This window comes from Dipodomys merriami, unplaced genomic scaffold, assembly GCF_024711535.1.
Source record: "Dipodomys merriami isolate MVZ:Mamm:240054 unplaced genomic scaffold, mDipMer1.0.p SCAF_72, whole genome shotgun sequence".
NCBI classification, from domain to species: Eukaryota; Metazoa; Chordata; class Mammalia; order Rodentia; family Heteromyidae; genus Dipodomys; species Dipodomys merriami.
The window spans coordinates 2,007,766-2,031,871 of NW_027206313.1; the positions used below are offsets into that span (position 1 = coordinate 2,007,766).

Sequence of the window (24,106 nt, forward strand, 5' to 3'; positions counted from 1 at the left end):
TTTGTTGCATTTCTCTGGGTTAAAGCTAAAATACCTAGACATGAGTAGTTAATTCACAGACTTTGGCAACTATCCCGTCCTGAATCCCTAGCAGTGACCTTATTAGTACAGAGACAGTACCTACCACTTAGAAGCATGCCAGCCAGAAATTGGGACATGATGAAAACAGATTTCTTACTGTATCATAGTGACACACAGATTCAACTTAACTCTTTTGCACATATGCATATCCAATTGTTCCAGCACCATTTTTTGAAGAGATTCTTTTCTCATTGAATAAGTTCCACTCTTGTTGAAAACCAGCTGATCACAGATGTGTTTATTTATTTTATTTATTCATTTTTTGGGTCTGGTCGTGGGGCCTGAACTCTGGGCCTGGGCTCTGTCCCTCAGCTCTTCAGCTCAAGGCTGAGCCATAGCACCACTTCCGGCTTTTTTTTTTTTTTTTTTTGCTTATGTGGTGCTGAGGAATCAAACCCAGGGCCTCAGGCATTCAAGGCAAGTGCTCTACCACTGAGCCACCTTCCCAGCCCAGATGTGTTTATTTTTTTGTTTGGGTTTTTTTTTTTAACTGTATTTTTTTTGTCTTTTCTTTTTTGGTACTGGGGATCAAACCCAGGATGTTGCACTTGCTAGGCAAGCGCTTTGCCACTGAGCTACATCCCAGCCCCAGATGTGTTTATTTTTTAACCTTCAATTCTATACCTCAATTGACATGCCCAATCTTATTCCATTAGCACATTTTAATGATAGCTTTCTAGTTTGAAATTTAAGTTATAAATCCAACTTTTTTTTCACCTTTGTTTCAGTTATACTCAGAGGTGTTACAATTCATATAAGGTTTATGATCAGCTTTTCCATTTTTGTAAAATTAAAAAAAGGTGGTTAACCTGTAATTGTTCTGGGTAGTACTTCTTAGTATTGTCTTCCGGTCTATGAACATAGGATGTATTTTTAGTGTAGCAATGGCTTTGTAGTTTTCAATGTAGAAGTCATTGCCATGTTTGAACTACTGTAAATGGAATTGGTTATTTTGAGTTATATAGAAATACAAATGGTTCTGTGCACTCAACTTAAGGATTTTTCTGAATTTATTAATGCTAGCAGATTTTCTTTAGTGTATGATTTGGAACCTTTCATGTAGAGGATAATGTCATGTTTGAAGATAGTATAGGTAATACTACTACTTGCTTTCCAGATTATAGGACATGCTTTCTTTTACGGCCCAAGGTCCTGTAATATCTAATAGTAATTGTGAAAGTAGCCATCCCACCAGGAGTGGTGAGAATACCTGGTCCCTGGCATTACCACACCTGGATTATGCCCATCTTTCTCAATATTTAAAGTTTTACCATATGTACTTTCTATGACAGCTGAGATAATTGAGATGGTCATGGCTTTTTTTTTCCTGTTATCCTGTTAATGTGGTATGTTAATTTTATGTTGATCACTCTTGAATTCCTGATAAATTCTACCTGATCATGGTGTATAATCTCTTTAACATGCTTTTACATTTCGTTTACTTGTAATTTGTGGGAGTACTTTTTCATCTGTCAATGGTATTAGTCCATAATATTGGTGGGGAAGAATTACTGGGTTGAGCCTAGGGTATCATGCAAACTAGGCAGGTGCTCTACCACTTGTTATTCCTCCAGCTTTTTTGTTTCTATTTTGTTTTTGAGACAGTGTCTCCTTAACTTTGGGCTGGCCCCCAATTTACAATCCTCCTGTCTCCTCTGGATAGTTGGGATTAAAGGCATTTGCCACCATACCTGGCTTGAAATAATATTTTCTGTGGTCTTTATTTTTGGTATTAGGCTATACTGGCCTCATAGCATGGGTTAGTATTATTACCTGTTCCTTCCTCATCAATGTTTTGTGAAGAAATAAAAGGCTGGAACTGTTCATTAAATGTTGAATAGAATCACCAGTGAAAATCTTTCGTTCTACTTTTTTGAAAAATAGACATAAACTTAATAGCTTTTTTATAGCCCATTTTTGGCGTACAAAAAAATTAGATAAAAGTATGGAGTTCTCATATACTTCTTTCACATTATCCCTCTCCATATCAACATCCTGTTCCCAAATGGTAAATTCGTTAGATTGACGAACATACTCCACACTTCAGTGTTTGTTAAGCTTTTAGTTACAATCTCTTTATTATCTATCTATTCAGATTGTCTATTTCTTGTTGAGTCAGTTTTGGTAATTTGTGTCTTTTAGGCTTTCCCCCCCCCTATTTCATCCGGGTTACCAAATACAGTAACATGTGGGTAATATCTCCACTTTGTATTCTGAAGTCAATCTGGCAACAGATTTGTGGATCTTTTCCAAGAAATAACTTTTAAAAAATATTTATTAAACAGAAGAGCTACATTTATTTAAGTCGGGCAAAAAGTACATTTCCTTTTGGACATCACCCTTCCCTCTCTCCCAGTTTCCCTCCCAGTCCACGCACAAGTTCATTTTTGGTATAGTGTCCAGTTAGTACCACTGCTGCATTTGTTTACCCTTTGCTCCTTCATTTCCCAAAGACAGACAAAAAACCAAAAAGACAACAAAAACAGCAAAAAAACCCACAAACAAACACCTCATTTCCATTTCCTGGAGTTCATTTCAATAAATGATCAGATGCACATAGGTATTGTGCTTTTTTTTCCCTTTCCTAAGAGTGTCGTCCTTTGGTCTCACTGTGTGTGAATGCCTGGATACCTGTATAATTTTTTATGTCCCAGTTTATTTTAGATCCAGTCTCCACAAAAGAGATAAAACATGAGCCATTTGTATCTCTGAGCTTGGTTTACACTTCATTTAACATGATTTGTTCTAGGTCCACCAAAAGGCTCCACCCCCAAGCCACTAGAACCTATCAGTAAGTTTGTCAAAGTAGCTGGGTACAAAATTAACCCTTAAAATAAATCAGCCTTTCTGTATGCCAACAACATGCAAAAAGAGAGAAATCAGGAAAATAATACCATTTGCAATATTCTCAAAATATCTAGGAATAAACCTACCCAAAGAAACAAAAGATCTCTATAGCAAAAACTGTAAAACTTTGAAGAAACTGAAATCAGGAAATGGAAAGATCTTACATGTTCATGGACAGGTAGAATTAATATTGTAAAAATGGCCATACTGCCAAAAATGATCTACCAATTTAATGAAATCCCCATCAAAATCCCAGTAAAGTTCTTTACTGAGATAGAGAAAACAATCCAAAAATTCATATGGAACAAGACTTGGAATAGCCAAAACAAGTCTAGGTAAAAAAACAACAAAAAACCAACAGAAAAGCTGGTGGTATCACAATCCCAGACCTCCAGCTTCACTACAGAGCTTTAACAACAAAAACAGCTTGGAACTGGCACAAAAATAGACTCAAGGATCAATGGAACAGACTAGAAGACCCAGAACTAAAACCATATACTTACAGTTATCTGATATTTGATAAGGGAGCCAAAGATATATAGTGGAATAGACTGAGCATTCATATGCAGAGAACTGAAAGTGGATCCCTGTTTGTCACCATGCACTAATAATTAAAAGTTGATTAAAGACCTCAATGTCAGACCTGAAACTTCTGAAATTATTGCAATAAGAGTAGGAGAAACACTAGCACTCATAGACAGAAACTTTTTGAAAAGAGTCCCAGGGGCACAGCAGATAGGAGAGATATTCAACAAACTAAAAAAGTTTCTGCACATCAAAGGACATAGTAACTAAAGTAGAAAGAGAGTCAACAGAATGGGAGACCTTTACCACTAATACCCAAAGCCTAATTTCTAAAATATGCAAGGAGCTCAAGAAACTAACCAAGTATAAGTAGTAAGAAGCAAATAAAAGACTGAAGTCTTTGGAATGAAAAAAATAGAGAAATTTATTGCCACTTGAAACTATAAACATCGTTCAGATGAGTCAAAGAAACTGATTGACATTCAAATATTATTACTTGACTAAATTTGCCCCTTGAATTCTGTCAGGCACTTTTGCAACCAATTTGTTTATAACTGAGTATAAAAGCTTTGTCAACTTTTTTAAAGACCAATAAAACGGTATTTTATAAAGCATTATACAATAACATAAAATACATGAACTGATGGATTGTGTTTTTCTTTTCAGGTTTTTTATTCTAGAAAAATTCTGGCTTTCCCACTATTAAATATATCAAGGTAGATACTACTGTTGTGTGTTGTATTTGCCAAAATGAGCCAACAGGGAAGAATGTTTCCTTTCTCTATGTCAGATCAACTACATTCAAAATACAGAATGCCTTGTTAACAAAACCAGCAATAAAGGCATTCTGTTGAAGTTCTCATTACCTTACATTGGATCTAAGTAACTTCTATTTTCCTAATATATAGCATTTAGTTTGGAAAGATTAGCCCCTTCACCTTAATATTTAAAATTCTCTTGTAGCCCCAAAATTATCATAAAGAGAATGCAACCTCTCTTCCTTCTCCCCAGATATTACTTTATAGAATAGAAATCAGAAAACTTTTGCTATTAAGTACAGTTCTGGGCTTTGCTGTAGTGCAAAAACAGCTTAGTTGCCTTTTCAATTACAATAGTAAATGAATGAATGTGGCCACAATTGATTAACATAGCTTGCCCATCCCTGCTTTAAATGCACCAAAATGAAATCTGTTCATACAAAATACTTGATGAGATGAATAACTTAGGGCCTAAGAACAAAGTTATAAAATCTTTCACAATTTTTTTAGCATAAACATTGTGTAATGCCTGGGATCTATTCCTGAAAAATGTCTACATGCTTTTTTTTTTTCTTACCCTGAGATATTTATTAAGAAAAGGTAATCTGGAGTTTAGCACATGAAATATCTTGTGGGTATACATTACTTCTAGCATTACAAGAACCCCAGCTCCTAGTAATAATGACTTGGGTAAGAAGCAAGCGCCAACATAATGGATGTCAAAGGGCAATAAGCTCTCCCTGGCAATGATTGCAGCAATTGAAGGTTATATTTTCATATCTAGTATAGGGATGAAATCGTCCAATATTTTTCTTTGTAGCAAGCAATGTGTTTGGAGAGTCAGAAAATGGATTATCGGGTGAGCTTTCTACACAGGTAACTGGGTCCAATATATGTAGAACCTAAGGAAAATGAGAAGTAATGTTACATGTATGTAGTATGACTCTCTCATTCTAATTGACGTGGAATACTGTATGGGAACAACCGCGTTCTTAGGTTTTGGGTTCAACACTATGCTCTCCCAACTCTTCTGACTTTCCCTGTCCTTATTTTTTGCTGGTCATAGGGCCTGAACTCTGGGCCTGGGCACTGTCCCTCAGCTCTTCAGCTCAAGGCTAGCGCTCTACCACTTGAGCCACAGCGCTACTTCTGGATTTTTCTGCTTATGTGGTGCTGAGGAATCAAACCCAGGGCCTCATGCATGCAAGGCAAGGACTCTACCACTGAGCCACCTTCCCAGCCCCTCCCTGTCCCCTTAATTGAGACAAAACAGGAACAAGAGATGAAAACAATTTTCCAATTAAGGACAAAGATAACATGTCTGGCTCACAGCTCTTGTTTTTCATGTTCATATTTCCCTAGTAGTTATTACATGAAGAAGTTGTTTCAAAGACAATGCAACTGGAAAGGAAGTGTGAAAGGAATCAAAGGAATCAATACATATAGACACATACATACGTGTATATATATGTATGTGTATGTATGTATGTATGTATCTCCTCCTATTTTTATGTTTCTATTTTAGGTAACAGTGAAGCAAAAATGAAAGGCTTATGTTAAACTGCTTACAAATTTGGTGGGGAAAATAAGAAAGGAAGGTCTCCATATATTCTATGTCAGGTTATTATATTATGGGTCTTTAAAAAAAAAAACCCAAAACCAATTCTAAGGAAATTCTTAGCATGAGCTTCTTGACTTTAGCCTGAAGGTAATGTCGACAGATTTTAGGCAGGCGGTCTATACAATATGGAAGATGAGAAAATGGACAAGCATTAAAGGAGATGGAAGAGCAGAAGGGTAAGTTACCTTACTTCTTTAAAAACTTTATTTTCCCTACCAAATTTGTAAGCAATTACCAGAAACCACTCATCTTTGCTGTTTCTGTAACTCAGTTTGCTTGTACTTTAGCACTTAACAAAGTTACATAAAAATAGAAAGATCTCAAATTTATATAACTTCTCAGATTGGAAGTAATCTATTTAATTTACTAAATACTACTACATTAGAATTCTATACTGGTTTTTATAACAAAATGTAAATACAAAGAGGATTATCAATGGTTAGCCAGATAAAATAATAGGACCTCTTTCAAAACATTATTTTTCCCCTGAGAGTAGTAATATTAGAAAAAAAATTAAAGCTCAAAGGAGGAAATAATTTTCTCCAAAATAATTAGCGTATTACCATAAAAATCAGGTTTAGAACATATTACTCAGCGTTCAATGTCAAACTTTTAGATGTCATCTTTCAGTAAAGGGAGAATAAAATGCTACAGAACATGAAAAATATCATTTCAACATGTAATGAAAGATTAAATACTCTTACCTTTTCAGCCATTTTCTCAGCTGGAGTACTGCAGAACTCAACTGTTGATAAAATCTTTTTTTGACTGTTATTGCCAACATTTCCCAGAAGATGAGAATTTACTGCTTTTGCCAACTTATGATTTGTTACTGCTAGTTCTGCTGTGCTGTGGGGTTGTGGGCTAGGGGAGTAAGTTTGTTCTCTGCCCCATTGTAAAGAGACCAAGAGTTCCTCTAAAAATCTGCAGAGAACACATGTGAACACTGAATGTTAGTAAAAGAACAAAAATATTAAAAACACAATTTTGAGCAACTTGTTTCTAAAATCATTTAATATCTTCTCTTCAGTTCAATAAACAAGGATGTCTGATCATATAAACTATAGAGAACACCTGTTAATCCTACTACTAGATTGTTTATCTGGAAATCAGTCAACATACAGTATTTTTTAAGGTTAAGCTTATGTGCACCTATAGTTTCTATTTTTTGGTGAGTTATACTCACTGATATTTAAATACTAAGCCAATCTGCAATTCATGGAAGTATTCTACATATGACCCTACAATACCTGAATTAACCCTGATTAGTCATAATGCTCGATAATGTAGGATTTGATTTTAACATTTCTTAAGGATTTTTTGCTCCTATGTTTATAACTATAGTTTATAAATAAAGTAGCATTGTAGTTTTCTAATAATGTCTCTAGTTTTGGTATCAAAATCATGCTGGCTTCATACAATAAGTTGGAAATTGTTCTTTTCTTCTGTACACTCTAGAAGAACTTGTGTAAATTTTATTTCTTCCTTAAGAGTTTTACTGGTATTCACTAGAAAATCTGCCTAGATCTGGAACCTCCTTCATTAAATGGTTTTCAAAATATAAATTAATTGTTTCAATAGGCTGGGGGCATTTAGGCTATACATTTGTTCTTGAGTAAGCTTTGGTAATTTTTCTTTCCAGTTATTGTCCATTTCATCTAAATTACTGAATGTATGAGCACAATTACTAACATTTCTATGTTTTCTATTATGTTTATATAATTCGTGGAATATACTTCCTTTCATTCTTGGCACTTATTGCCCTGTAGCTACCTTCAAAATTTCATTATTTCGATATAATAGTCAATACAATTTACTCTTAGACCGTCAATTCTTCTGGTAGCACAATTACATGAAAGTGCAAAGATGGGCTGGGAAGGTGGCTCAGTGGTAGAGCGCTTTGCCTTGCATGCATGAGGCCCTGGGTTCGATTCCTCAGCACCACATAAGCAAAAAGAAAAAAAAGCTGGAAATGGCGCTGTGGCTCAAGTGGTAGAGCGCTAGCCTTGAGCTGAAGAGCTGAGGGACAGCGCCCAGGCCCAGAGTTCAGGCCCCATGACCGGACCCACACCACCCCCCCCCCCAAAAAAAAAAAAAAAAAGCAAGTGCAAAGAGCTTTTCTGGAAGACAGACTGTTTTTAGAAGAAGACAGTTCTGGAATATGTAGAAATGAAAACAAGTTGTAACACTGTAGAAAGTTAGAGGTTAAAAAGAGATCCTCCATAGGAAAGACAGATACATTCTTTGGCCTCTACTAAAAACTACTAGAAGTATATAAAGAATTGATTTTAAGTTCTGAGAGTCTTCTATTATAAATAATTCTATCACCCATGTTATGAATTTAAGAAGCATTCTCTTTTTTTAGGTCTCCTCCCTTTTAGACTATTTTAAAGTGAAACTTCAAGTATATGTTCACTAAATTATCAAATTTGTAGGTAGACTAAAACACCCATCACAATAACAAAAATGGCAGGAGAAACTGGGAGAGTTCAGAATATAAGCAAAGTGCCCTACTTCTGGGTAGCCATCATATCTTGACGAAACTGTTCCCGTTCACTCAGGAGATCTTGTATTGCACTTTGTGCATCACGGTTCTGACGCTGCAAAACAGCCCTGGAGTTGGTTAACTCATCGGCCATTACCCTATAAAGATTAAAATATTACATATAAATTCTGTCAATAACTTATGGAATAGCATATGGAAGTTAGTATACTTGGGGACTGCCACTTTCAGAAATTAAAGATTTAATAGTCAAATTGCTCTGCAGTTTTACATTTCACTATAAAATATTTAAACATTTTATGCATGTATAGTGTATTCCAAGGATTCAGCTAAAATATTTATAAGATGATAAGAGAAACATGAATCTAGTTTTTCTATAGTGACTTCTCAATTTACCCCAATATTACTGATAATTTTTTTCAAAAGGAATAATTATCTGTTTTTAAATATAAAAATGCTTATGTAAGAGGAAAACTTGGGGAAGACTTGATAAGAAGAGTAATTAAGGGGTGAATTTATACAGAAATATTGCCATGAGATCTCTTTGTATAATTAATGTACATTAATTTGAAAAAAATGTTTTTAACCTCCCAGCATGCTCGTTCTTCTTTCATGTGTTATATCAAGTTCCTTACAATTTTTTGGTGTATTTCAACATAAACGTATGTGTTAAAAATAGACATATGATTTATTACAGAAAGAGGTTATTGAATACAAAATTTTGTACATTTTTTTAACGAGTGAATTTTCCACATTAGCATAAGCAGAGATACCTTACTCTGTTTTAACCAAGTCTCTTCATATTTTCTACTGATTTCATGCACTAAATTTTATTTGGCCAGTTATCTATGGATGGAACTGAAGCCAAAATGTCAAGAACATTATTGAGGTAAAAACTTTAGAACTGAAATTAAATCTCAGATGAGTTACTACTAACTTAAAATGTAAAGAATTTTGACATTAGAAGTTGAACTAAGATATAAGGATGAGTTTAATTTTTATTCTTTAGAACTTTACTATCAGTGTTGATAAGGACTGTTAAGGTGCCTATTGTAATAATCTGAATTATACCTACAAAATTACATGTATATGTAATATACATTACACATATACACATATATACTTGCTAAACTGTTCAATAAGAATTAACTCATTCTAGATTAAAAAGTTTACTTCCTCAAATAGTTTACTATACTAGCAGAACTAATGATACATGGTAGTCTTTAAGAGAGTAACCAATTACTCAAAGTGCTATAAGATTAATATGCAAAGAAATATACTTCTAAAAAGCTGATCATTCCAATTAGTAGTTCTTAAGTTAGCCTGAATGGAAATCACCAGGTGATTCCATTTAAATCAAGAGTTATTAAATGCATTGTGAAGTCTTTTGTTGCACAGATGGATAACATCCAGAACTAATCTCCCAATAACTTAATGCTGAAAGGTACTTAAGCAAATAATCATAATACCTAGCAGTGTTCCAACTAAGGCCTGTGGTTTTTACCCATGCCAGAGAGTAGCATTACCCAGTGTGCAATTCAATGACAGAGGGAATGATTGGAAAGCTCTATTATATAGATAAAGACTGTAAGAACAGAGCACAGAGGATAAATAACATTGTTCTAAGGAGTGGAAATGATTTTTGAGTCCTCTAGGTAGAAGATGAAGGAATTAATGTAATTTCCCCTTTGTGATTTTAATATTTACCGGATGTCTAAATTCACAGTTTTGTTTTAGTCTTAAGCACTGTAATGGGAGTGATTTCTAGAATGAGGGAGGTTCCTTAAAACACTTCTTCATTTAGGGAAACTGTGACAATAGACAACAGAGGAGAGAGCTATGTATTAAAAAATATTTGAAATACTCTAATAGCCTAATTTTCACACTACAATCTATGGTTTTTGTCTTATGGGCCAAAAGCCCAGTAGACAGTACAAAAACTAGGAAATGAAATATTATTTTCAAGAGAAAATACCTGCTTGCAAGGAATTTACTTCGCCATACATCACACTGTATTGACATACGTTCTAACTGTTCAGAAAGCTGAGCTGTGTTCCGACCTAGAGCTTCATTTTCTAAAATAAGCTGATTCTTCTCACGAGCTAGACGTTCAAAGTGATACTGAAGATCATCCCCGACAGAAGCCACCAGCAACTTTTTTAACTCACGATTAACCTAGAAAATAACATAGTACTATAAGCCCCAAAGAATAGCCCTGACTTTAATGTAACAAAATTAATGAAAGAGGGCTGGAGGCATGGCTTAAATGGCAGAGCACCAGCTGAGTAAGCAAGTTAGAAACCCCAATGCCCTGAGTAAAACTCCAGTACCAGCAAAACAAAAAGTTAAAGACAAACTATGTGTCTGTGTATTTTAGACCTCCATGAAAGTATGCAAGAACTGGTATTAAAATTTTAGGTTGAATAATATATTCAAACACAATTCGTACACAATGTGGCTGTAAACTGAGTGTGTTAAGAGTACAAATCATTATCATGAAATTTGCCTGGTTTATGTCAACACATGAAGGAAAAACATCAGAAAACAAAAAACAATAAATTTACTAAAAGGAAGTCAGAGAATGTTTTTCATGGTGTTCTCTCCACATTTATAAATTAAAGCTCTTTCATGCTTAAGAATTTAAAAAGAGGAAATAATATAGGGTATGTTTAAGCACATTAATATCCAATATTCAATAGCAAGTACTGGTATGGTATAGCTACTGAAGAATGTAATTGTAATAATTGTAAAAGAATGTTGTGAGATGGGAAAACAATAACTTAAAGATTTGGGTTATCAGACAGAATGAATTCAATTATGAATCTTTTTTTTCAATATGAGTCTTAAGTCGTCCTTTCTGGGTGGTATGATTATAGATGATAATATAATAAACAATAAATAATAAAATATTTGTAAACTATGTACAAGTAAAACATTTGAACAAGAGTCACTTAAAATGCTACCATTTACAAAGATTACCATCTTGCAAAAATATGTGTAATCTAGTAGATAAAAAAGGGAGAGATAAGTTCATCTTACTAACATGAAAGAGTTAAATCTATATACTGAACATTATAGATTTTCAATCTTTTTTTACTTTCTGTCAGTTTGAACTCAGGGTCTCATGCTTAATATGCATGAGTTCTACGATTTGTGCCACATACATAGTTGATTTTCATTTATGATGAAAACATTCTTATTCCACTATTCTCTTTATTTCAAGTGTCATGCATATATAAGAAAAAGCACCTGGAAGTTATAGATCCTTACAAGGACAGCTAACTTACTTTTCCATTTCAAAGCCTAACTCAACCAACCTTTGGTTTGGCAGTTTATAACTGGAATCCACTGTATAGCTTAAAGGTGGTCTTGTCCAAAGTACTTCATACTTTCATCTTTTTTTTTTTTTTTTTTGCCAGTCATGGGGCCTGAGCTCTGGGCCTGGGCGCTGTCCCTCAGCTCTTCAGCTCAAGGCTAGCACTCTACCACTTGAGCCACAGTGCCACTTCTGGCTTTTTCTGCTTATGTGGTGCTGAGGAATTGAACCCAGGGCCTCTTGCATGCAAGGCAAGCACTCTACCACTGAGCCACCTTCCCAGCCCTTCATACTTTCATCTTCAACCAGGTTTAATAAAAACGTAAGTTTCCAGAACAAACTCTACAGACAGATTCTATACACACACAAGCCCTGACAAAGAGTGAGAAATTTAAGGGAAGTATTTTACAAAAATGACAATCTATGATAAAGGACATTCCACTGAAGAAATGTGGATTTGAAGGCCCAGATGTAAAGAGTACTATATATTAAAAATACTTGATTTTTTTTTTACCTCTGTCTGTACTCGGAGCTGGTTTGAAAGTCCTTCTTTGTCCTGTAGCAACCTCCTTTCAGAGTTTCTGAGCTTTTCCAATACACTCTTTACCTCTGAGAGTTCTTTCCTGGGATCTGTAAGACCCTCTGGCTGATTACTGAGTTCTCTTTTATGATATCCGAGAGATTTAACCTTCGCATTTTTGTTGGGGACATCATGAGTTATAGCAGCTTTGGGAACAAATATTCTTACAGCTTCAACTTCCACTGCTTTTTCAGCGAGAATCTTGCCTAGCTGAAGAACGCCTGGGCTCTCTGAGGGAAATGCTTTCTTCCGTGGACTCTGAAGGATTGCATGCTTTATGGACTGGGCTGCAGAGGTGACTTCGATAGATTTAGGTGACTCTTCGGTTTCCATTCCATCTCCTGCTCCTCGGAGTGGGGTTGAGGTAGGGATGACTAACAAAGGGAAAGCAAGCCAAACAAACATCAGCTATTTACCAAACAAATACTAAGAAAACTACCAGTTTGACCTGTGTTCAGAATTAGAAAAAAATGGAAAAACCTCGGAGTGAAAAGTAATTTTTAAAACAAATATATGTTAAGAAAAGATGAGTAAAGTCTCATGGACATAAAATTTCTTTAAGCAAATGTCTTCTCTTTTGATAGAAAGTCAAACCTGGAAATTTGTTTTTGACATTTATTTTTTAATGTGACATAGGTCAATAATTTAGTCTTTGACTAATTTCTATATCCTGATAAGACAAAACAGATAGTAACAACCATGCCACAGGACTGTGTGATAAGAAGGCTTTAACAAGTTAAGTGCCTGACACATAGTATAGTAGTTACACAAAATATAAAAATAAATACAAGATACAAAAATAAATAACTATATATACACATATTTGAAATCATCTATGTACCTCAAGACAGATTAGTCTATTTTTGCTGTATCTCAGTAAAGAATGCTTTTCAAGGGGTACAGGAGAACATGTGTATTATACTGAAAAACTATTAGGCAAAAATTCAATCCTATTCTTACACCTAAGGAATTAAATCCTGCTTCCATAAGGGGCAGTGCATTATGTTGTCAGATTAAACTTTCTTACATCTCATTTTCACCATATTTATTTAACTTATTATCTTATTTACTTGTTATATATATTACTTGGACTTACTATATTTTAGTTACTTTAGTGCCAGTAAAGTGCCTCATAGTTAACTCAATAAATTCATGAACAATAAATTAATGATAATAAGGGGAAGGGTTAAGAATTAGCATACAAGTCAGTAATGATTACTATAAAGATGAACTGAGTGGTCTATAGAAAGCATACCTGGTCCTGGGTGTCTGCCGAATGTAATGTAGTTCAAGTATTAGATGAGGTAGTATGGACTACTGCATTCAAGTTTACTATATAATTCTGAAGACAGGATATACATATTAACAGATAAAATAGGGCTGGAGGTATAGCTTAGTGTAGAGCACATTAGTAAGGTCCTGGGTTTCAACCCGTCCATGAGAGAGGGGGAAGAGGAGGAAGAGGAAAGAAGCAGAGAGAATGAGAAGAGTGGAGAAGGGATGGGAAAAGGAGATAATAAAAAGGTAAAATGTATTGAAGGATAGCAATACATTAAGATGTAGTAAGTGGCATATAGTTCAACAGAAATTTTCTTTTTACAGAAACATTAAAGGCAATAATAAATTACTGATTAGTGTTTAGTAAGTTTATCCATCCAACTAAATTATGTAAAAGGTAATGTAATCTCTTAAAAGTCTATTTTTTGAGAATTCTTAATAAATCCAAAGTATCCTTTGTTTCAATTATCACTAAATAGCATATCCTAGATTAAATATTGATCATGTTTCATTTTAACAATGAAATTAGGAGAACTAACTCAGTTTGGAAAGAGCATAAAGTCCTACAAAAAAGAAAGCTTTCTTAAGAATTTTTGTTATACAGAGCTATATTAAAAGAGGAGTCATATATTGTGGCTCTAGAAATGGAATTCTCTAGCAAAATCCCCATAGAAATGAAAGCTTGCTTACAGCAATGTTAGGCAAGTAACCTTCAAAGTTACTTGCAAGGCTTCTACAGCCAAGGAAATATCTAGCAAAATAACCTCTTGAATTGGATTTGGTAGGTTTCTACTTTTAGAGAATTGTTCTTTATTACAAATATAAAAACTACAGAAGAGAACAGATTATCTTCACACATAGTCAGATGTGTTCTAGTTTCTATTAGTTTTTTGTTTTTGTATCAGTCTTGGGGCTTGAACTCAGGGCCTGACACTGTTCCTGAGCTTCTTTTGCTCAAGGCTAGTGCTTTACTACGTGGGCCACAGCTCTACTTCTACTACCATTTAGTTAGTTTATTGGAGATAAGAATCACATGGCCTTTCCTGCCTGGGCTGGCTTTGAAACTCAATCCTTGTAACTTAGCCTCATACATAACTAGAATTAGAGGCAAGAGCCACTGGCACCTATTATAATAGTTTCATTTTTTAATTTTATCAAATAAAAGTTTATAATAACAATGCTCTAATGAAAGTTGACCTATATTCTCATTACTTCAAATTTTTTCAATGTTTTTATATACTGTAATCATAGTAAATTTTGTAAGCTTAATGTATTTTTATTTTGCTTCATATTTTAATTTTATAAATATATATTCCTTCAAGTTGATGTATCATTATTTTAAATTATTTTTCTGTTGTTAGTCTCTCTATAGTTTTCCACTATACTAATGTTAAGTGACACGATGGTGATTGTAGATTACTATGAACTTTGGGTTATTGTTCTTAATAGACTTGCAGCTTGGCATGGTAGTAATACTTGTTATCCCAGCACTCAAAACAACTGTAGTGCATAAGACAAGTTTTCTCTTCATTATTTTAAAACTAAAGAACTGTTCTTATGGGCTTACAATTTGGTTTTAAGTTTGTTTAATGTTATATAGTGTAAGTTTTAGTTTGTTAAAAAGACATGTGTCATTATAATTATTTACCTACAGATTAATATCGTTTTATAGATAAAACAACTTTTAACTCTAGATTAATAAAAACAGTAATAAATACACCACCAAAAATCATGCCATTTGGGTATACTTAGGTTGGTCAAATAAGAAGCTGGTATGAAAATTCGATCATAGTTAAACAAACTGGATTTCCAGTTAAGTCCTAATATTGAGTTGGAATTTTAAGTAATGGAGATTCAAGAATAAATCTTTGCTCCTTAAATCTATCATTAAAATAAAAAAAAGTTAAGAGTATTTAACAGAAATCTCTTTCCAAACAGAATTTATCTTTACAAAGAAAATTTACTGTAAAATTCAGGAAGTTCAACCAACTTCTTTAAATCCCAATTACTCTTAACTATACTTATAGTGTCCTACTTACTAAAGCAGTGCTGAATATCAAACCTATGTTGTCTATCATAGGACAGCTCCCTCTCAGTCACAACTATGATTCTAGCTAACTCGCATAGACAAGCAGATGAGCCAGGGCTCTATAGTTTCTCACAAGGTATCATAACTTTCATAATTCTACTTTGCTCGATGACACACATAGAAACCTTTATTACATATGTTGTGGGCACAATCCAGGGCACATTCATGAGTAATTACCTCCTCTCAAGTGGGAAGACAAAAATCAATGGTACCAGGTCAGTAACTATGAGCAATGCCTTAGTAAAGCAAAACATTAATCCTTGATCTTATTCTTCTCTACTCTTTGAGGGAACCAACAAAATAACCTTTCTATTATTCATTCATCTTTACTTTCAGCTGTGATCTTTTGTCAAGAAATCGTGGCACATTCTTATTCTTCAAGAACTGATGAAATATAAGGAATAACAAGATCACTATTCTAACATCCTAGAATAGTGGGTGGGCAAGCATTTTCTATAAAGAACAAATAGTACTTTGGGGACCATGATTTAAAATCAAGCATACTATCAATGTACTTACATGGAAGAGAAAAATATTATTGGTAAAATTCAAACTATAGGAATGATTATTAAGATTTTTGTAATGTAGACCTAAATAATGAGAAAAACAAAATTATTTTTATATTTAGTTTATACAAATTCAATTCCTAATTCAGTCATATACTGGCATACTTTTTAGAACACATACAAATTTAGCTGTAATGTAATTAAATTCAGTTATAATAACATAATTAGTGATGTTACTTGATAATTTTTAAATGAAACTAATATCATCTAATAAAATGTAGCTATTATTAAATTGAAAACTTACATTTTTATTAAGGTAAACATTATTAAACTAAATTATTATTAAATTAGAAAATGAACTTAGGAGTTGGTTCAACATTTATTGAATATTCTTCTTTCCATAGGCTCTAAATAGAGTTCCATGGGCAAAAAGTGTTGGTAATTCTATATACTAAATCCCTTTGGAGCCTCTCAATAGACATTAGTATACTAAAGGCTTTGAGACTTCCTGTGGTGTAACTACTCTTTTAATCCAGATTTTATTTGCTCCTAGAATCTTTTTTCATCTATTTTTTTTACTATCCTTCAGAACTATTAATAGATTAGTTTATCTAATTATGAATATTTAAACGTCTCAGCTCTTATTATTTACAATTTTATCTACGTTTACTAAATTGTCTTAACTTTTCATCTTGCATCTAAGAGTTCAATTTCAATTTTCTAATTTCTATGATCTCTTCTGTATACCTTTCAGAACAGCCCTAGCAGCAAACACACATCTGTCTTCATAATGAAAGAACTTCACATATGTCTGAGAGGAAGTTCTGCCACCATACCAAATCATAGTGCTCTCTCCTGAGGCTGACAACTGACAAGGTCAAGTATTAAGTCTGCTTTTTCTCAGGCCATGCATTACAAGTTACTTTTGTTTATGAATGATAGGGCTAAGAGTTGGATTGTTTTACTTATTGGTTAATTAGTCTCAGAATGTGACTTTATTTGAAAAGTTTCATTGTAAATGTAACTAATTAAGGATAAAATCATACATAAAAGCCTGGGGGGAGGAGGAACAATATGGCCACTCTCCTTATAAAAAGAGGAAGGCTGGGCTGGGCGCTGGTGGCTCACACCTGTAATCTTAGCTACTCAGGCAGCTGACATCTGAGGATCCCGGTTCAAAGACAGCCCGAGCAGGAAAGACCATGAGACTCCCTATCTCCAATAAACCACCAGAAAACCGGAAGTGGCACTGTGGCTCAAGTGGTAGAGTGCTAGCCTTGAGCTGAAGAGCTGAGTGACAGTGCCCAAGCCCAAGTTTAAGCCCCAGACTGACAAAAAAAAAAAGAGGAAGGCTGGCACCTAAGGAGAATGCCTTATAACACAAATACCGAGGTCAGGGTGTTGCATCTGTAAGAAGCACCAATGAGTGCCAGAAAACCAGAAGCTAGGAGAGGGGCGGAGAACTTTTCTTAAAAACCTTCATAGAGAACAAAGCCTCACTAGCATTTATTTTGATGCTAGACATCTAGTCTTCAGAACTATGTTGTTTAAGTTATCCACTTGGGGTGACTGTGTTATAGTTGCTCTGCCATCTGTAGTGTTCCCATCTAATTATTGTTATCAAAATAAGAAAACTTACCTTTGGTTTCTAAACTTTTAAGAGTAGCCATTTTTGTTTCCAAGACGCCCCCTGAAAAACAATACCATATACATACATTTAATGAGTGACTGTACTTTGAAAGATATACTAATTCTATCTATCTGCCATCTATCTATCTAACTTGTTTGTCTTTAGTCCCCACACGTTTAGAGAGGCAGCTTTCTCCTCTCTATTCTCTCCGTATAACTGTGGTGTGGTCTTTTGAATGTCTCAAAAATTAGGTTTGGTTTATCCGAAAATGCCGTCTCACTACTTTCACCGAGTGCATCACGGGGGGGTTTTCTACCATGGCAATGACAATGAAAAACTTCCTAAGCACAGAAAATGCTGGGTGGATGCCCTGCCAAGAGGGCCAGGGGCAGGGAATGTCTCCTGACGTGGGCGGGGGGGGGAGGGGGGGGCGGAGACAGCGAGACGAGGGACAGGGGGATGGGGGCGGGGCGGGGTACGGGGGACAGGGATACAGGAGGGGTGACAGGGATACGGGGTCGGGGGACAGGGGTACGGGGACAGGGGTACGGGGGTCGGGGGACAGGGGTACGGGGACAGGAGTACGGGGGTCGGGGGACAGGGGTACGGGGGACGGCGGACAGGGGTACGGGGTGCGGGGGACGGGGGACAGGGGTACGGGGACAGGGGTACGGGGGTCGGGGGACAGGGGTACGGGGACAGGAGTACGGGGGTCGGGGGACAGGGGTACGGGGGACGGCGGACAGGGGTACGGGGTGCGGGGGACGGGGGACAGGGGTATGGGGGACGGGGACGGGGGGCGGCGGACAGGGGGACGGGGTGCGGGGGACGGGGGACAGGGGTATGGGGGACAGGGGTACGGGGGGCGGCGGACAGGGGTACGGGGGACGGCGGACAGGGGTACGGGGTGCGGGGGACGGGGGACAGGGGTATGGGGGACGGGTACGGGGGGCGGCGGACAGGGGTACGGGGTGCGGGAGACGGGGGACAGGGGTACGGGGTGCGGGAGACGGGGGGCGGGGGACAGGGGTACGGGGACAGGGGTACGCGGACAGGGGTACGGGGGTACGGGGACGGGGTACAAGGACGGGGACGGGCGGGCGCCGGTGTGGAAGGCAGCAGGCGTGCGGGCGAGCCCGTCCCTCCTTCCGGTCGGAGGCCGCCTCCCCGCGGCAGCCCCCTGCCCCGGAGCCCCGCGCCCGCCGCCCGGCGTCGGCCAGCCTTCCAGCGCCTCACCAGCCGGTTCTAGAGACGACGCCAGCGCTCCTCCGCGCGGCTTCGGGAGGCCTGGCCCTCCCCACCGGGAGGCCGCCGCCGCCGCCCTCCCACCGCCCGGCCGAGCCCCCCCCCTCCCCGCTCCCCACAACTCACCGCGCCCCCACCCTCACCGCTTCCGGTAGTGCAGGGCTCGTTTCCGGAACTCCCTTCCGAAGGAGAGGAGCAGCGTCCGGCGTGGCGTTGAGAGCCCGGTGCCCACGGAATGTGTGACCAGCCCTCCGTGCGTGACCCGGGAACCGACGCCTAGGGAAAACGGGCCGCATTACAGGGAGCGGAAGCACATCATCCTTGAACGTCCGGGTCAGCTGTCAAGCACACGGAAGTGGTGATGTTGCAAAGGGGGAAGACGGCGTCTGGTTGCCCCGAGCGATGTCGTCAAGGGGCGGAACTTCCGTTCCCTCAACCTCGAGAGAGGAAGGGGCGGGGCCTCGCCGGCCTCACCGGCGTCCGGCAGTGGGCGGGGCTCCGTTGCCACAGTAACCGGATGCTGGTGTTGGTGTGGCGTCTTCCCGTGGCCGCCTGACTTACCGGTTTCTCGGCGCTGAGCTCCTGAGGCTATGGTGAGTGCCGGGGGAGGAGGAGCGCGGTTCCGCGTCCCGGCTGCGCGGGGTGCCAGGCGTGGGGCGCTGGGCGTTTGGAGGCGCCCGTCCCTCTGCCTTTAACGTTGCCGCCCTGCCCGGGCTCGCGGCGCCCGGCGTTCCTCCCGAGTGCGCTGAGGGAAATAGAGGCGGGGGCTGAGCTGACGGGGCCCGAGCGCGGGCCGCCACGGCGGACGGCCGGGGCGGGGCGGGCGGGGCGGGCCGGGCCTACGGCGGGGCGGGGCGGGGCGGGCGGGGCGGGCCGGGCCTACGGCGGGGCGGGCGGGGCGGGCGGGGCGGGGCGGGCGGGGCGGGCCGGGCCTACGGCGGGGCGGGGCGGGCGGGGCGGGCCGGGCCTACGGCGGGGCGGGCGGGGCGGGCGGGGCGGGCGGGGCGGGCGGGGCGGGCGGGGCCTACGGCGGGGCGGGGCGGGCGAGCGGGGCGGGCGAGCGGGGCGGGCGAGCGGGGCGGGCGAGCGGGGCGGGCGAGCGGGGCGGGCCGGGCCTACGGCGGGACGGGCGGGCGAGCGGGGCGGGTGAGCGGGGCGGGCGGGGCGGGCGGGGCGGGCGGGGCCTACGGCGGGGCGGGCGGGCGAGCGGGACGGGCCTGCGGCGGGGCGTTCCTTGTCTGGTAGAGCGGATCCCCAGCTGTTGGTTTCTGCTCTTTGTCTGGTAGTGCTGACCCCAGCTGTTGGTTTCTGCTCTTTGTCTGGTAGTGCTGACCCCAGCTGTTGGTTTCTGCTCTTTGTCTGGTAGTGCTGACCCCAGCTGTTGGTTTCTGCTCTTTGGCTGGTAGAGCTGATCCCCAGCTGTTGGTTTCTGCTCTTTGTCTGGTAGAGCTGATCCCCAGCTGTTGGTTTCTGCTCTTTGGCTGGTAGAGCTGATCCCCAGCTGTTGGTTTCTGCTCTTTGTCTGGTAGAGCTGATCCCCAGCTGTTGGTTTCTGCTCTTTGGCTGGTAGTGCTGACCCCAGCTGTTGGTTTCTGCTCCTTGTCTGGTAGAGCGGATCCCCAGCTGTTGGTTTCTGCTCTTTGGCTGGTAGAGCTGACTCGCAGCACGTCTATAAGGGCCACTTAACGAACATGTGTGTTGGCTCAGTTTTTGTTTTTGTTTTTTAAACAAGAATGCCTCTCGGAAGCTTCTGGAGCTCCTTTGCCTGTGCAAGGCCAGTAGAAATGAAACCAAGGGGAATAGGGCTGGCAATGGTATTTGTAATTGGCCACTCCTGGAGAAGACCGCCCGCTAGTTAGCTCCGAGTCACCACATCTTTGAAGCACGTAGGCATGTACTGGAGGAGGACCAAGTGCTTGCCGTTAGTAACAGAGGTCCCCGCTGACCATTGCTTGTTTTCATGACTTCTTAGTAAGCCGTCCTTTTTGTTACCAGAGCCCGTTCCTGTCTTCTAAGACCTGTACAAAAAACCTTCATTGACAAACCTCACACCACTCCCTCCACCCTCAGTAGATGACAGAATCCAGTGTCCCAGCCTGCATCATATTAATCAACATGTTTATTCTTTCGTTTTTTTTTTTATTTCTAGTTTAGAGTAAGAGGTGCTTCATTTTTTTTGGGGGGGGGGGGTCTGGTCTGGGCCTGGGCGTTGTCCCTCAGCTCTTCAGCTCAAGGCGAGTGCTCTACCACTTGAGCCACAGCACCACTTCCTGCTTTTTATTTTCTGCTTATGTGGTGCTGAGGAATCGAACCCAGGGCCTCATGCATGCAAGGCAAGCACTCTACCACTGAGCCACCTTCCCAGCCCCAGGTGCTTCATTCTTGATTTCTTTTTGCTCTTGTCTATTATAAGACATGACTCTGCCACTGGACTGCTAAACTCTGAGAGGAACAGTTATTTTGCTGATAGCTATTTCTTAGGTCATATTGGATGAATAAAAAAATACCTAGTGAAAAAATACCTAGTGAATAAAATGCAAGAAAGAATATAGCAAATTGTGAAAGTGCGTTCAAAATACTGGAGGAGATTGGAGGATGGAGTTCTCACATTATAACCAAGAGGTCAGAAAAGCTATCTGAAATCAATGGAATACAATTGTAGTAGTTAGAAATCACCCACCTTTGTAGTGACACAGGGAGGTAAAAGTGCTGGTAGGCAGCTACATGTGCTGGGTTGGGCCTGCCTTCTGTTTTCCATCAGACTTCTCAGCAGTGGTACCAGCCCAGTGCAGTGAACCCCTCCCCTGATCCATTTTATACCTTCTTCCTCCCCTTTCCCTGCCCTGGTTTGAGTTTTCAATACTAACTCAAATTGAGTGATCCATGGAGGCCCCTGATCAGTATGGGCTTTTGTGTTGGGGATCTGAGTGATATAAAGTACAAAAATAAGGAAAAATTGTGCCAGGCAGCATTAGCAAGACCAAATGCCTTGAGGCAGGAAAGAGATTGTTATACTTAGAGTACCATGAAAGAAAGGAATAGATACTGAGTGGTAGGAGGAATATTGTGGAGAGTAGTATGAGATGTACTTTGAAGAAGGAGCAGAGGCCCTGTCTCATAGATACAGTGTTTCTCAAGATAGATTGTGTCCTGCTACTCTGTCATGAAATCCATTTGCGGTAGGTAGTCATGATTTAAAAAGAAGTATTGCTCAGGTACTGTTTATTGTTCAGGTACTTGAATGTAAGGCCTTCTAGGTTTTTGCCGGTTATTTGGAGATAAGATCCTGTCTCTTGGGTTTGTCAGCTTCCTGTGTAGGTAGAATTACAGGTGTGAACCCCTGGCACCTAACTGACCATATTTGTTACATGTAGTAGAAGGATAACTTTCATGAACCTTTGTTTTAAATTGAACATATGTGGTGTGTGTACTGGATTAAGATGTAAAATATATTTCTTACTGTGAATTGTAATCCATGAAATTCAAGCTGTAATGTACTTTGAACAAGTATTTTAAAGGCAACATAGTTGAAATCTCATTCCTCTTTGGAATCTTATTCCTCTTTGGACATAGTGATGGTGTTATTCTAGTGTAGAAATTAACAAAGCCTAAAATGAACTATAGTTAAAATGACAAATTTCATTCTGCATCTAGTTCTCTGTTACATCATTTGCTGCCAACCCTTTGAGATAGAGTGGATATATTGAAAAAGAGAGACATCGATGCCCTTTCTCTGTGTGCTGTCTAGGAATAGGCATATGAATCATATGGTTTTGTTGTTGGCAGCTGAGTACAGAGAATGTAGTTTACTGACCACTGTAATTATATGATCAGCTTCTGTTTTCATCTGGGTTGTTTACAGTTGTGTGTTCCATCACCAGATTTTGATTCTGATTACAAATTCTAGAACCACCTTTGTTTTATAAAGCAGAGATAGGAAATTTTAGTTAAGGATGTCTTTCATACAAGCTTAAGACAGAAAATATTTTGTATTACAACATTCAGTATTAGAGCCATTATTACATATTTATATATAGAGAGGGAAAATAGAGAAGTCAGATTTGACTAACAAAGAGAAATGAATGTTATATCATCTTCTAAAATATAGCATTTCCTTGAATACTGTTACACCAGATTGTTAGAATAAAGGATTTTAAGGACTTTCAGCCATATTCCACAAGAATTAGTCTAAATCTTTGAAGCACAAGTGTCTCAAAGTTATTATTTTTAAAAAAAGCCAACAAAGACAGTGATTATTAAGTGAAGGATAGGATTTGGGCCGGTGGTGTGCGTCCAGTGGTTATAGCAACAGTCCAGCAGGCAAGCCAAGTCATCATGAGGTCTCGAGTTCAAAACCTGGTACTGGGGGAAACAAAACGAACCACCCACAAATCTTAAGTACCAAATTTTATTCCATGAGTGTTTTTCAGTTTCTAAGATTACCTATAAAATTCCTTTTAAATAGCTTTTTACTTATTTTCTCTTTGATATCTATTTCTTGTACATACAGAATTCTTTTTGATACTTGAAATTTTACTTTAGAAGAATTTATTTCACATTAATGGAAACGAATCAAAGTATAGTGCTTAAATTAGAAGTCTGAAACTTAGAAGAAATAAATTTCCTATAATATTACATACATAGACCATTTTGGTCGTTATATCCTTTCACAGAAACCAATAGTATTTATAAAACTGACTAGCAGCTGACTAATATAATGCCTTAATTTTGTCTCATTCAACTCTATTCTTTAGTTTTTCTGACATTTTTGTCTACCATTTTCCTTTATTATTTGCAAGTATTCATCAATTCAAAAAAGTACTCAGTATTTTTATGTGTTAAGTATGGATGGCAATGCACTCATTCATAAGATTGCACACAGTAACCTTTATTTAATGGAATTTATTGAGAAAAACCTTGGAAATGTGGTTCAGGTATAAGCCGAGTTACTAAAGAAAAATTGCAAGGGGAAGTGGAACTTAATAGTAAGAGAGTGACCTGAATAGCCTGGAATGAAAGTCTCTGTGATCATGTAACTTTTTAATTGCCCCTTTCATTAGGAAGAAAACACTATATGTGAATGCAGAAGTGAATATCAGGGCTTTCTGTGGTATTTAACAGAATGAG

General features: G+C 39.0%; 2 protein-coding genes across 8 annotated transcripts in view; one reads left to right on the plus strand and one right to left on the minus strand.

The window, feature by feature from the left end:
* Positions 1-3,852: 3,852 nt before the first annotated feature.
* On the minus strand, positions 3,853-19,737 carry LOC138818180 (golgin-45). Of its 5 annotated transcripts, XM_070009128.1 has the most exons (8): positions 19,541-19,737; positions 19,123-19,255; positions 17,744-17,794; positions 12,166-12,605; positions 10,311-10,510; positions 8,347-8,475; positions 6,537-6,756; positions 3,853-5,113 (listed from the first exon to the last, which is right to left on the minus strand). In XM_070009128.1, the coding sequence occupies exons 3-8, from the start codon at positions 17,772-17,774 to the stop codon at positions 4,931-4,933; spliced, it is 1,203 nt and encodes a 400-aa protein (XP_069865229.1). In that variant the 5' UTR covers positions 17,775-17,794; positions 19,123-19,255; positions 19,541-19,737; the 3' UTR covers positions 3,853-4,930. The 5 variants fall into 5 exon arrangements, with proteins under 5 accessions (XP_069865229.1, XP_069865228.1, XP_069865231.1 ...); XM_070009127.1 differs by lacking the exon at positions 19,541-19,737 and having other exon boundaries at positions 19,123-19,360; XM_070009130.1 differs by lacking the exon at positions 19,541-19,737 and having other exon boundaries at positions 19,106-19,360.
* LOC138818181 (nucleoside diphosphate kinase homolog 7) overlaps positions 16,861-24,106 on the plus strand; it is a 100,051-nt gene continuing 92,805 nt past the window's right edge. For 2 of the 3 annotated variants that reach the window (XM_070009133.1, XM_070009137.1), the window contains exon 1: positions 19,447-19,572. In XM_070009133.1, coding sequence (XP_069865234.1) covers positions 19,570-19,572 — 3 coding nt within the window. In that variant the 5' untranslated portion in view covers positions 19,447-19,569. Of the gene's footprint in view, positions 16,981-19,446; positions 19,573-24,106 lie in introns of those variants that run through there. The other variant, XM_070009135.1, reaches the window with a different exon arrangement.

What these genes read in the sequence shown, in the direction of transcription:
- LOC138818180 (XM_070009128.1), bottom strand. Translation starts at nt 17,774, where the DNA reads ATGGCTACTCTTAAAAGTTTAGAAACCAAAG. An exon ending in GATATGATGGCTACCCAGAA is followed by an intron (nt 6,757 to 8,346) that starts GTAGGGCACTTT and finishes TGTTCTCTGCAG; the next exon opens with ATTTTTAGAGGAACTCTTGG. An exon ending in CTGAGAAAATGGCTGAAAAG is followed by an intron (nt 5,114 to 6,536) that starts GTAAGAGTATTT and finishes CATTTTCCTTAG; the next exon opens with GTTCTACATATATTGGACCC.